At 44.3% G+C, this 14,479-nt stretch overlaps 2 protein-coding genes across 3 annotated transcripts in view; one reads left to right on the top strand and one right to left on the bottom strand.

The window, feature by feature from the left end:
- Positions 1-14,479, bottom strand: part of KIAA0930 (KIAA0930 ortholog) — an 89,170-nt gene that overhangs the window by 16,750 nt on the left and 57,941 nt on the right. The window contains exons 3-4 of one of the 2 annotated variants that reach the window (XM_032106836.1): positions 4,054-4,158; positions 2,761-2,838 (exon numbers count right to left, since the gene is read on the bottom strand). In XM_032106836.1, the coding sequence (XP_031962727.1) occupies positions 2,761-2,838; positions 4,054-4,158 (183 nt within the window). Of the gene's footprint in view, positions 1-2,760; positions 2,839-4,053; positions 4,162-14,479 lie in introns of both variants that reach the window. The other variant, XM_032106834.1, reaches the window with a different exon arrangement.
- LOC116443033 (endogenous retrovirus group K member 8 Gag polyprotein-like) lies at positions 8,920-10,940 on the top strand. Its single transcript, XM_032106830.1, has 2 exons — positions 8,920-10,768; positions 10,814-10,940. The coding sequence occupies exons 1-2, from the start codon at positions 9,417-9,419 to the stop codon at positions 10,881-10,883; spliced, it is 1,422 nt and encodes a 473-aa protein (XP_031962721.1). The 5' UTR covers positions 8,920-9,416; the 3' UTR covers positions 10,884-10,940.

The following is a 14,479-nucleotide window of genomic DNA, read 5'->3' on the forward strand; positions in this document are numbered from 1 at the left end:
AATCAAAGTTTCTTTTCAGGGGACTGTTTCATCACTCGAGGCCTGATGAGCTTAACATCTCGACAGACTGGGAGTAGCACAGAAGATACACAAAAAATAATGACCATCAACAACCATTAACGAATATCAACTCCAAACATCACCCCTGGCATGGTCAGAAACACCTGGTCTAGGAAAAGAGAGATAAGGGAATGAAGAATGAGAACCTATTAACATTGAAGGCGAAGAGATTGATAACCAATAGGAAAGCAAATACTAAGAACTGTGTAACTTGGGGCCAATGAACATTGAACCAATTAATTTCTATGGGTTTTGACTGTATAAGTATGTGAAAAATCTAGTAAAAATTATGTGAGAATGTTGTGGTTTAGTATAGCTTGGTTTTCAGCTAAGGAGAAATCCATCATGATGGAATGAATTTCTCTGCACAACCCGGGCAATGTGCGGATGAAATGATTTCTGTTGCACATCCTGGCAGAACAACATCCTGGCCAGAATAAAGTAATGCCTTGATTCTCTAACACTAAAAATGTTGTTGGAGAGTTTTTGTTTTCCCCGCAGTTCTGGTGACAAAACCAAGACAATGGCTCACAGCACTTGGTTTCTCATCCGCATCTTCTGGTTCTTTCCCTATCACTGTGCTTCCTCTTACACATTTCTCCCTCCTAAGCAGTTCCTGAACTCCTTTAGTGACTTTGTTTAAATAGCTAAAGGCTTTAGATTTTATCATTCCAAAAAGTTTAGCGACCAGGTAAGGAGGGAGAAGGAATTCATACCAAGCAGATTTCTTTCCTTCCGCATTTGTTTACAAACAAAGGTTTGAATTACAGAAACCTGTCAAATCTTAGCCCACTGTGAACATGCTGAAAGCTCTGGATCTGACCAGGCTGTCAAGTTCGAGACATTCTTGCTACAAACCATTCAACACAAAACATAATTAAGGATAGGATATTAGATATTCATGAGAGGGTTGCTTTTCCTTATTTGTATCTATGTGGCCTTTAAGCACATTGAAATACAGTTAAAAAGAAAGGTTGTTTCAACACCAGAAACATCATTAGAAAGTACCCAGACTCCTCAAAAATGCTACTTGCACCAATGCCTGAAACAAAGATGTCTTCCAGGCATCCTCATTTTTATGCCAGCCAATGAACAGCAAAACATCCTCCCAAATTCATCTCCAGTCGGGCACACCTGAGGAAAATACAGTTTGTGGAGATTTTATTGTCAAGCCAGCAGTTTTCAAAATAAAGTCAGCCTTTTTCCTTCTGGCTTCATGCCGTATGCATTCAGTTGTATGAGCAGAGTAGATTTGTCATAGGTCTGGAGTAGGACAACAGGTCTTAGGCCATCAACATCTGGCTACATATGGGCAGGAGAAGACGCATTTTTTAAAGCAAGAACCATCAGAGCAGTAATGCAGATCCAAACCAGCTGGATTTCCTTCATTTAACACCAACAGCTCAATGGTGGACGTGACAACGAAATGCCCAACTGCAAACATGCTTTCACAGCATATGGAATTGCCTTTGCCCTCTCTATAGATCAACGCAACGATGCTGAAATGTTACTGGTATGTTCTGGTAAGTTTAAATGTGGAAAAAGGGAAGACACAATTTATAAGCAGTCCCACAGTAGGAGCCTCTAGAAAGGAGGAACAAAAAACTTCCTCTTCCTTCTAAATACTGCTCACATGCAGTAAGGGCATATCCCTCATCTTCTCCTTCCTAGTTTTCAAATCTGCAAATAATATTCACAGATTTTTCTCAAAAACATTTGCAGAAGTTAACTTGGGGTGAAATTTGGACTAGCCAACAGTGAAAAAAGCAATGAGAAATAACAGGCTTAAATCAGTAGCGCAATGTGGCATCTCAACAACACCTAGAGAAAAAATTATGTGCTTAATCAATGTAAATCACAGAGACAACAATCAGCATTCCTAGTTTTGTTTGTAGGCAAAGAAAAAGTTCTTTTAAAGTGGCAAAACATAATTAAAAACTAAAGAGCACTGGTTAATTTCGGTAAAGCCATGCAAACACCTGCATGAACTAAGGGAATGGAAATGCCTGGGATAAACAGGCTTTTGAAGGCAACAGGAGCCTTTTAAAGAAGAATTTCTGCTAACTAGAAGAAGTTGTTGCAAGATCTACTGGAAATTGAGTGGGGAAGCCTCAGGTTTCTTGCTCCTATCCCCTTTATGCTTGTTATTCAGTCTCTTCCACTATGCTAAACCCTGGATTAACTGCACAGAAAAGATAAAAGCCTAGGGTATGGAGAATAAAGGAATGAGCAGGTTAAGAGACAAACTAAGAATCTTGTAAAATAATAAAAATATAAATTGGTAATCAGTAAATTGTCTGCCATTTAGCAGCTCTACATTAGAAACTTACCCTGAAGGCTCCTCGTAACCCAGATCTCATACAATTTCAGGTTTAGTCTCGGACTGGGGAACAGTTAGGCATCATATTCCTTCCCATCCCCAGCACCTTCCCTTTCTCCCCTAAATCCACCAGGCAAAGATATACACCCTGAAGCATGCAAGGGTCTTTACAATTTACAAAATTTACAAAGAGGGGCTATAAAGGATATTTACATCTCCCATCTAGGTAACTGGCAAGAAATGTCACTATACAAAGACTTGAGATGCTTCACAAGGATGAATCTGTCAAAGCACAGCCTGAGAACCACTGCCCCAGCTTTTAAGATTAGGTAATACTGGATACCAACCTCTGATCCACAGCAATAAAAGGGGAAGCTCACCTGAGATTTCTTTTTGTGAATATGAATATCACCTCCATCAGAGCGTGTGCACACAGCACAGGTCACCACATAATCCAGCTGGAACAGGGCACCATACAGAGAAATGAACATTTAGAGTCGGGAAAACAAAACATTGGTGTGCATGAAGCAGAACACATTCTGTTTCACTTTTTTTTAGCTGTCTGTCTAAAAAGCACGATATTTTGGTGTTGCCATTTTCTTTACTCTCTTTACTATACTGAACCTCCTACGATTTTCAAACCTGTGTTTTTTCATTAACTAAGTAACACCAAAATCTCTTGCACAGCTGCTTGTTGAGGTGCACAACCAATGGGTAAGGAAAGTCCTGCTGATATAGTTTAACATGAACTTAATTTCAGATGGGGGAATAAGCAGCGCGCGCGCACACACACACACACACACACATCCCTAAGCACACTTTATGATAGAAATGGAAAAGATTTCCTCCCTTTGAACAGGGAAAAAGAGACACACTAATGAACACCAGTGACATGTTAGAGATATCAGAAAACACTAGCACAGCCTTCCAAACAACCTGAAAAAACTTAAAAGGAGAAAGTGCAATAGCTCTGGACAGCAATGGCCAGCTGTAACAATATCTCTGAATTCTGACTGTGGCAAATATATCCTGGTTTTACTGAGTATCAAATAAAGGCAAAAACTGCTCTCTGCAGAGAAGTTCTGCAAAGAGAGTTCTGGGAGAAAGGAGGGAGAATGAAAACAATTTATTTTCCAGGATGTGTGCCTGAGCCAACAGTTTCCCATTCTGAGATCATAATCAGCAAAACTCTTAAGGGATCTCAAATGATTACAGTAATATTCAGCTTTCCTAAGCACCAATGTAACACACACAATAACCAAACAACCTACGAATTAATTAAAGAAATAATTAGTTCTGCCTTCATGTTCCTACCACCAAATGTTTTATTAAAGTTCTGCTGTCAAGAGCAGTAACCCTCCAGCATAATACATGACACTGCATTTACACTTACCACTCTTCTGTCTTAGCTGCACCAGTACTGTGAACTCTAATGGAAATGCTGCTTGTCTAAGTCTCATTCACTCTCAAAACCCATTAAAATGGATGAAGCCTTCCTTTTGCAAAACTTTGTTACGGAGAACAAAACTCAGCCCAGCTTCACTGCATACAGTTAAAGTTTTTTGTAGAAAGCTATTAGGACTCTATCGAAAAATAATAAGTATCTCAGTTTAGATTCTGAAAGGCAAAACTGCATAAATAGCCTGTGAAAATTAGATAAGCATCACTGTTACCTTCTGCAGGATGAGGTTCAAGTAGACACTCTCTTCCCAGTCAATATCGGGGTCTCCCAGGCCAGGAAGCTTCTTAGAATCCCTCCGGTAAACTTCAACTTCAACCTGCTAAGAAAATACCACATCTCTTTGAAAACTATTACTTAGAGGTACCTATTTCCAAATATAAAAGTGGTATCAGAAGCTGCACATCATGTAGCTTCCTAGTTTTCTGCCAGGATCAGATTTTGCTGATGATGCAAGGCTTTGTGTAGAAATGAACTGGGGAAACATGGGATGTGTGGGCAAACAGGGAAGAAAGGCAAGTCTGTGCAGGAGAATCCCAGTTTTGGACAGGAGCTTCATTTATTTCCTGTAACAGGTATGTTTTAGCAAAAATGAAATTAATAAAATCAGGGATGCACACACATACATATTTCTCTTAACACAATCCCTCAGAATCAAGCAGGTCACTACACTAATGCTCAGCATGGTCCAGCCTGTAGCTATTGCTTATTTTCCATTGGTATGGGAGTCTCTGGGAAGACAAAGTCCAACAATTAATCACAGAATATGACAACTTGGAAGAGACCCAGAAAGATCATCAGTCCAGCTCTTGGCCCTGTACAGACCATCCCCAAGAGTCACATCATGTGTCCCTTGGGGATGGTCCTGTGCGCGCCACAGAGGATATTTTGGAAACCCCTTTGTAATGGGTTTGTGTGGCCAGGTTTTGGTAGCAGGAGAGTGTCATGGTTTAGCATAGTATGGTTTTTTGGTAAAGAAGGCTCCATCAGCCACAGAAGTGATTCTCTTGCAAAGAGGTGCTTACAGCTTCCTCTATGACCTGACAGATCCTATCAACTGGCTAGTTTGAATATTGGCAACTTTTTAAGCCACTTAAGAAGCTTGACATGCCTCTGTGATCCACATTTAAGAACAAACAGAGCCTGGAAAAGCTCTCTTGTCTTCTGGCTTTCGGAGAGGTAGCGGGGGGGGGGGGGGGGGGGGGGCCTGCAGGCGGCCCAGCAGGGCTGGGCTGGGCCTTGCTCAGCCTGGCCAGGTCGGCCGTGGCATGGTCCGTGCAGGTGGCGCAGCCCAGCTCCCCACCATCCCCGCCTCCAGTGTGGCCGAAGATTCATCTGAGGATGCCCACTGCCCAGCAAAGATTATGTGACGAACAGCAATAAGCGAACTCCACTGCAAGGCCCAGGTGAGATTAACCCTTTTTTAGTGCTGTAAGTTTCCTCCAGAACAGATGAAATCTGCAGACATCAATCCTCTCCCAAGTCAGAGGAAGAGGAAAGGTGAAGGCGTGTGAAAAAATGCCATAGAGACACCAAAGTCAGTGAAGCATGAAGAGCTGAAATGCTGAGGGAGTAGAAAGAGGAGTTGCTTCAAGCTTAGAAGCTGAAATTCTGTTGTAAAGCTATGGTGATGGAGTGATATATCAGAGTACCCATTGTAATTTCATGAAAGCATAGGGGGGTGGAGCATTCAAACTGCAATTGTGAGCAAAAGTATCTGTGCTGAAATAAGCAAATGACAGTAGCTGTGATTTGATGAGGACCTTTGCTCCCAGGGGAGGAGGAGGGCCTCTATTCCTAGAGATAAAAGTGATGAAGACCCTTCAGGGGGAGGGCTTCTATTCCTAGAGATGAAGATGCTCCCAGAGATGGATGAAGAGAACCTTTGTTTCTGAACAGCTCATCCTTAAAAATGGTACCCCACCCAGTAGCTCAAGACTGAACCCTCAGAAACAGTTGTGGGGAAAGCTGTAAGTCGGGAGGAGGGACTCTCACATGCAAGCAGAGAACCAACCAGGGCAGCTCTCTCCCTGTGGCACTGAAGCCATGAGAGAACTGTTTCTTGTGGAGATGTCTCCATAGCATGAGCAAGAGAGACTCCTCTCCCTAAGTGAACTGAAGAAGGTTATTATAGAAGTGGTAAACTGACTGAACATCTCAAGGTTTGTCTTTTTACATCGTCAGTGGGAGAAGGGAGAAAGATGGGGGGAAGAGAAGTGTTCTGAAGGTTTAGTCTGATTTTTTTCCTTTCTTTTAGGTCTGTTAATAAACTTCTTTATATTCTTTTAAGTTTTGTGCCTGCTTTGCTTTTTCCTAATTCTTATCTCACAGAAGCAAAATAAGTAATGGATATTTTGAACCTAACCACTACACTCAATTGGTGTTCCTGCCCGGTTTATGAACTGAACCCTCTACAGGGAGCAACACGGGCGGCTCCTTTGAGCAGCTGCCAGAAGCTTTTCTTATGTGCATCAGAGCCAGTGCCAGGGCAGCTCCAGGATGGATGCGCTGCTGGCCAAGGCTGAGCCTGTCAGTGATAGTGGCAGCACCTCAGAAATAACAGGTTTAAGAAGGGGCAGGTGGATGCCCGACAGAGGCTGTGACCCTGTGGAGAATCCACAATGGAGCCGGTTCCTGGCAGTATCTGTGGAGAGAAGAGTCCAGGCTGGAGCAGGTTTGCTGGCAGGACTTGTGACCCTGTGGGGGACCCATACTAGAACAGCCTATTCCTGAAGGACTGACCTTGTGGAAGGGACCTGTTGCTGTTATCCCCAGAGAATGGCGAAATCACGACAATGCAGGTCAGATGATATGGCCAAAGCAGAGCTAAGACCTCATTTAATGAATTTCTCCTCTTTTATAGTGTAGTTCGCAATAAAGAAATTACATGATTGGCTTATTCACTCACCACCTCTCAAGGTGATAGGCTGAGCAGTAAGACACCCATTTCCAAATATTATTCTCACAAGACTGAAAAAAATTCTACAGTTTCCAGAACAACTTGCAAGTGCAAAAATGGTTTACATTCTTACAAACTGTTATCCATCCAGTTCTCATGAGAATGAAAGCTCTCACAGGGAAGCTGTGAGAAGCTGGATTTCTCTGTTTCTCAGCTAAAGCATGAGAAAGGAAAAACTTCACAAACTACAGAGCTGGAAAATTTTTCTGCTCCTGCCTTTTAGCATTCACAGGGACCCACACTGGAGCAGTTCCTGAAGGACTCTCCCATGCAAGGGACTCCGCTCTAGATGAGGGAAAGAGTGTGATGAGCCCTCACACTAAGGACAAAGTGGAGGCAATGTGTGAGGAACTTAGCATAACCTCCATTCCCCATGACCCTGTGTTACTGGAGGGGTGAAGTGGTGGAGAAAACCAGGAAAGAAGGCCACGAAGAAGGGAGGGGTGGGGAGAAGGTGTTTTTAAGATTTAGTTTTATTTTTCATTGGTAATAAGTGGAACTAAATTCCCTAAGTTGTTTTGCCCATGACAGTAACTGGTGAGGAATCGCTCCCTGCCCTTACCCCAACTCACGAACTTTTCGTTGTATTTTCTCTGCCCTGCCAGTGATGCTGTGGTCTTGGTGGGCACCTGCCAGCATCAATATCCCACACTTTCTTCTAAAGATTTCACAATGGAACTACTGACTGGATGCAACTACATACACGATTTTCAGCTATACTAAAAACCAAGCAAATGCAAAATCCCAAATAATCTCAGAACACAGAAACAACTCTACCTATCCTAAAGAACTGGAGCAGCTGAGACAAATATAAAATGATGACGTAGCACACTGAGGTAAATGTAGTTAAACATTTCCAATACAAACTAGAATAAAAATAAATAAAGTTGGAATACTAAAATATAGTGAAGAACAGCAAAACAGTAAAATTTCAGGATTGCCACTATCATCCGATACCATGAAAGCTGAACACACTGTTCTTAACCATTAATTTTTAAACTTAGAAATATTTTTTTAAAGGTCTATAGACTTATCATTCTTCTTTTGCTTTTTTTTTATTTCTTCCAAGGTTCCCATCCATGATTTTTTATTGTCAATATAATTACACAAACTAATGACAGTTACTGCAAAAACCTAAAGATGTGAGCAGTTGAGGCAAACAACCTAATTTAAATTCATCTCCAAACAAAGGTAAAAATTGCACTTCTGCACCTAAAAGCACAGAAACACGACATGAACGAAAATCCAGAAATATCCTGTCTCTGAAGGAAAGATGCAGTGAGAAAACAGGGTGAAGGCAGGACTGAGTAATGGCAGGGTAAAACTCCAGCTCTAAGTAACACCAGGGAAAGCAAAACCAAGTGCTCAGCAGACACCGTTTCTGTCTCTCCTGCCTCTGTATCCATGGAGCCTTTATTTTAAGCCAAGTAGTAGTTAACCGCTTCATAACACTGAAGTTTAAACCTCCCCCTGCAGAAGTCAGTCACTAATTCTCTCTGCTGGTGAAATTCACTCACATATGAACAACTTCTCCCCAGCAATTACAAAGCCAGTGCTCAACAACTCTTTCTTGGAATGCCTCGCAAGTCTGTCACAGATATTGAAAGGAAAAGGGCTTTCTTCAACCTTTTTTCCCCCTGTGCACTAATTCGAGGTAGGATTCCTTGGTGTACAACCTGTGGGTCAGGGCAGAGTGGATCTCCATGAATTACAGCTCTCCGTGGACTGGAGAACTGTGAGAGATTGGTTACGTGAAAAGGGACATATAGATTTGGGATATACAGATTCTTTGCAGCTTACTGATCTGAGAAGCTGGCTACGTGAGAACGGGCACATAGACCCTTGCAGCTAGCTGAGCAAGGTCTCATAAGACAACGCACCACACATCCTGTGTAACAACTGAAGTTACAGAATATTACATGTATCTTGCTCAGTAACTGAACCACCATTGAGTCTTACTGCTGAACTATGGGTTTATTTGCAGAGCCAGCAAGGTTAGGTTTTGGCAGCAAAACAATGGACATCTGTGGTTAGAAGGCCAGAGAAAAAGGCAGAACTGCTGACCACGAAAGGGGAACTAAGGAGGGGTTTAGAATCAGCTTAATCGACGTGAACCACTTAGAATGCGCCGTTATGAATATGCATAAAGCTTATTATTGTTAGTATATAAGGAGTTCTGGTACAATCAATAAATCGGATTCCTGCTGATCACTCATATTGAGCGTCTGGGTTTCCCCTCTATCGCGACATTCTGGCGCCCGAACAGAGGACGGAAAAAGGGACCGTAGAGACGGATAGCCTACATCCGTCAGCCTGCGGGGGATGGGGACCGTAGAGATGGACAACCTGTAGCCACGGCACGATAGAGAGTCTGCGTCGGTCCCGTAAGCAGCTCGGGAGGCTGCAGAGGTGGTGAAAAGTCCACACGTCCGAGCCCAGGAGCACCTACAGAGGAGTCCTGCTGGCCACGCACCGCCGGGTCTTGCAAAGGCTGCAACAGCGCTGACATTTAGGTATGGCTAAGAGACAAGCGGTGTATCAATTGCTCAAATGCTTTTTAGGAAAGTGGAGCACACCAGGGATAGATTGTAAAAAGGATCTCCCTGGACTTTTAGATTATGGAGTTGCTAAGGGTTGTTTTACTGATCCGAATGAAGTTTTTGAGAGGGAGCAGTGGAAAGTGTTTGGGGATATTTGATGCAGCTACGCAGGATGATAAGGTGGCTAAAAAGATGATGAAACCGTGGCGGGCAGTGAGTAATGCTTTGGCACAGTATGAGGCAGAGCAGAAGGCTGCAGCAGCCGCTGCGCAGCGCTTAGGAACGCCGCTTACTCAGGAGAAGGACATGGGTGAGAGCAGCTGCCCATTACCCCCCTCTGTGAATACTTCTACCATGCAAAAGGAGAGGGCAGCCTCAGATCCTGTTTTTTCGTCTCCCGCGTCCCCTCAACCTGTTAGTGCACCATTAGCACCTTTAGAGCATGAGATAGTACCTACAGCTCCTTCGTTAGAGCTGCCCACAGACCCCCCGCTGTTTGTAAAAACAAACTCAGAGAGTCAAGAGATAGCTAAGGAACGAGAGGAATTTTGGAGGGAGGTTGCTAAAAATATTGCTGCTGAGGGAGACATAGATAATGCCAGAGAACTTGCACATGCTTTTCCAGTCGAATTTTCACCCTCTGATGCTCAAAGACAAGTTACTGTTAATATTAAACCTTTAGATTGGAAATTGCTTACCCAACTGCGAGCCACTGTTAATGAATCTGGGTTAAAAGGGGAACCAACTCGTCAAATGCTTGATTTTTTGTTGGGCTCTATGCTCTTGCTACCGAATGATGTTAAAAATATTACTAAGCTGATATTAACACAACACCAGTGTCTATTGTTTGGAGCTTACTGGCAGACTTTATGCCAGCAGTCGGTAGCAACACAGCGGAGAGCAGCAGATCCTTTGCATGGGGTAACCCTAGATAAACTAATGAGTACGGGAAATTATACGCAGATAGAGACACAGGCTCTCGTAGGTCCTGACAAGGTCCGGGAAAGCGTGCAGCTAGCTCGGCGAGCAATAGATCAGATTAAGGACTCAGGAGGATTGCCATCATATATGAGTATCAGACAGGGAAGAGAAGAACCATTTGGTACCTTTATCGATCGAATAGCAAACGCTATTATTGCAGCCGGGGTTCCAGAAGCTCTGCATGGTGCCTTGCTTAAACGATGTGTCATTCAGAATTGTAACCCCACTGCACGTAGTGTGTTAGTTACTCTGCCTGCTACTTGGACGATTGAGGAGGCATTAGAGAGGATGTCACAGGTCCCTGTAGGTCCACAAGCTATGCTTGTTAATGCAATAAAGGAACTTGGAAAGGAACTAGGAATAGGGATGAAACAGCAGGCTGAGGTAGCTCAGAGGCAGATTGAGGCAAATCAGAGTCAGGTTTTAGCTGCCCTTGCACCTTTGCAAAATCACTGGAGCGGGTCTCGACGACAGACCACCCAACTGCGATGTTTTCACTGTGGAGTCTCCGGTCACATGAGACGGGACTGCAACTCTAGCAACGTCTGGTGTCAGCATTGCTGATCGGACACCCATGCCAGCACTGCCTGCCGGAGGTCGGGAAACGGGAAGCTGAGCCAAAAGCGGCAGCATACCCAGCGACCCAGGAAATCAACACCTGCATGCCTCTACCGACTCTGACCAGCACTTTCGTCTCCAGCCCGCAACCCGGGGAAGCCTCGGATTGGACTTGGCAATCTCAATAAACTGTACTCTTATAGACAATCGACCGCAGCGTGTCCCCACCGGGATTAAAGGACCTATAATTATAAATGGGAAAGCGGTCGGAGCACTTTTAATCGGACGCTCATCAGCTGCTATGGAAGGATTACAAATACTTACAGGACTAATTGATGCGGATTATACTGGAGAAATTCAAATCATGGTACAGACTTTTTCCACCAATGTTCATAGAAAAGGGCACTCGACAATTGGTGCCTTTGCCGGTTCTCACTGAAGGACTGTCACCCATACACTCTGATCCCAGGGGTGAGGGAGCCTTCGGATCCACAGGACCGGCAGCCATGCTCACTGTGAGCCTGAAAAGTTGGCCACGCCGCACAGTGGCAGTAACATACCAAGAAGAGACTGTTACCCTGACAGCACTCTTGGACACTGGCGCTGATGTATCCATCATCAGCAGTCACCACTGGCCTCAGCATTGGCCCACCTTTGAATCTGGATCTACAGTCACTGGAGTGGGAGGACTTACCCTCGCTCGCAAGTCCCCTCCATTGCAATGGACTATAGCTGATCAAGTGGTAAATTGCAGTGTGTCTATCATCCCACTGCCACTTGGTGTTGCTGCTCTGGTGGGACGAGACATACTCGCTCAAATGGGCATGGTTCTTACCACAGACCAAAATTTTTAGGAGTGGCCATTGCTTGGACTTTTCCCCCCCACCAGCTCAAAGAGGGACTGGAAGCTATGTTCACTTTAAGGACATGGCTGCAGGGGAATGGAAAGGCCCTGCAGAGGTGTTATATTTTGGTCGTGGCTATGTTTGTGTGCTTACTCCTACAGGTCCGCAGTGGATACCCAGCCGCTGGGTCAAACCAACACCGTGCAAGCCTGGAGCCTCCACAATATCACCTTCCAGAGCTGAGTCTGCTTCGGCTACATCTAGTAGCTGATCCGGTGATCGCACCTCTTGCAAACATCGTGCCTACCCGACTTAGGCACTTTGAATCCTGGGAGGAAACAGAACAGCTACTGGACGCCCTTGAACAGTATTATCCAGGGAAACTTAATTGTCGAACCTGTGGTGTTTGCGGGAAGCCAGGGCATTTTGCATGGTTTCTTATCCGATGTGGGGGTTGTAACAAAGAGTGGTGGGTTCATCAGACACTTCTGTTAGGGGGAGCATGGTGTATTAATTGTGAGGGAACTTGGCGACGTGACACGTTACAGAGAGATTTAGAACGGGAAACTGGTTTACCAATTTTTCAGGGTCTTACTCTTTATGAGGCAGTAGAACAATGAGCTATTGCTGAATTTCGCTATCGAATTAATCACGAGGTTGCTCGCATTCGCTTACAGCTTAAATCCGCAAAAGTGCATAAAGTTTGCGGAGATGGCCTTAAAATACCACGCCAATGGATGGTGCGTACCCATGAGTGGGAACGCATGTGCTATCGCTTTAGCGCTTGCAACATTGCTGATAACCGTGCACGCTACCGATCCACACCACGTTAGCGCTATAGACCACCGAAAAAACATGTGGATTACCTGGGCTAACCAAACAGGCCAAGATTCTTTTTGCTTATCCTTAGCAACGCCTTCTGACCCTTTCCGCACTTGCCTTATTGGGGTTCCATTAGCAGAAACTGGTAGCCTTAAAAAATACACCCTCAGCTACTCAGAGCCGGAAATTGCACTCTCAACCTTTTGTAATGCAAGCCATTCTACCCTCACTGATAACTATCTCGATACTCACCTCTCTACTTTTAACATCTGCAATGACCTGAAAATAAAGAAAAACCCTCTAGCTGCCCAAGCACGAGCAATTGCCTTAGGCCTTAATACATCTATGTTTGAGCCACAAGAGCTAGATCTCTTAGGCTCTCAGCCTAGTCCCTATTGTCTTATGTTTAAAGGCAGTCACTTTGACAGCAGTGTCAGCCCCCAAAGGCCAAACAAAGACAGTACATGGCTGAGCCCTACCACCTCATGGTACTTTAACACCACAGTGTACTGCAATGGCTCAGTATGGCCAGTTGATAATCCTCCACAAGAACCTAGGGCTTTGCCCTCAGGAACTTTCCTCATTTGTGGGGACAGGGCATGGCCAGGAGTGCCTTCTAAACCAGTGGGAGGACCGTGCTATTTTGGGAAACTAACAATGTTTGCTCCTAGCATTCAGCAACTGTTAACTATTACACACAAGCGATCACGACGAAGCGCTCTTCCATTAGATCCTAATTGCAGAGACGATATGCAGTTATGGAAAACTCCTGCTGTCTTTTTTGCTTCTCTTTTAGCCCCAGGAGCTGCATCAGCACGTGCCCTCACTCAGCTTAGAAGGTTGGCATGTTGGACAGGCAAGCAAGCAAATGTCACCTCACACCTGATAGGTGAGCTTGTTGCAGACGTGGATAGCTTACGCCACGCCTTACTGCAAAATCGTGCAGCCATTGATTTCCTACTGTTAGCACATGGACATGGATGCAAAGACATAGAAGGAATGTGCTGCTTTAACTTATCAGATCACAGTAAATCCATACATTCTCAGCTTCAATGGCTCACTGAACATACCAAAAAGCTCACTGTTCAGGACAGTCCTTTTGATAGATGGTTTCAAGGGACCTTTGGAGGACTTGGAGTTTGGGCCGTAAGTCTCATAAAAGAAGGTCTTAGATGGGTCGGCATCATACTTTTGCTATTGCTTGGAGCACGCATTATATTTTCTTGTTTAGCCAAACGTGTAGATCAACTAACTCAGGGAGTTTTGCTTGCTCAAACTAATATAAACGGGGGAATTGTGAGAGATTGGTTACGTGAAAAGGGACATATAGATTCAGGATATACAGATTCTTTGCAGCTTACTGATCTGAGAAGCTGGCTACGTGAGAACGGGCACATAGACCCTTGCAGCTAGCTGAGCAAGGTCTCATAAGACAATGCACCACACATCCTGTGTAACAACTGAAGTTACAGAATATTACATGTATCTTGCTCAGTAACTGAACCACCATTGAGTCTTACTGCTGAACTATGGGTTTATTTGCAGAGCCAGCAAGGTTAGGTTTTGGCAGCAAAACAATGGACATCTGTGGTTAGAAGGCCAGGGAAAAAAGCAGAACTGCTGACCACGAAAGGGGAACTAAGGAGGGGTTTAGAATCAGCTTAATCGACGTGAACCACTTAGAATGCGCCGTTACGAATATGCATAAAGCTTATTATTGTTAGTATATAAGGAGTTCTGGTACAATCAATAAATCGGATTCCTGCTGATCACTCATATTGAGCGTCGGGGTTTCCCCTCTATCGCGACAGAGAACATGCTGGATTTCAGACAGCTGAGTCCTCCCAGGAAACAAATCTGTCCCAGCCAGGCATCCAGAAGACACTGGGTCTTTTTCCAGGCCTGCTACTGACTCACTTGGCCATGCCTCATCTT

This window comes from Corvus moneduloides, chromosome 4 (genome assembly GCF_009650955.1).
Source record: "Corvus moneduloides isolate bCorMon1 chromosome 4, bCorMon1.pri, whole genome shotgun sequence".
In the NCBI taxonomy this organism is placed as follows: Eukaryota; Metazoa; Chordata; class Aves; order Passeriformes; family Corvidae; genus Corvus; species Corvus moneduloides.

What these genes read in the sequence shown, in the direction of transcription:
- LOC116443033 (XM_032106830.1), top strand. Translation starts at nt 9,417, where the DNA reads ATGGAGTTGCTAAGGGTTGTTTTACTGATCCGAATGAAGTTTTTGAGA. An exon ending in GCCCTTGCACCTTTGCAAAA is followed by an intron (nt 10,769 to 10,813) that starts TCACTGGAGCGG and finishes ACTGCGATGTTT; the next exon opens with TCACTGTGGAGTCTCCGGTC.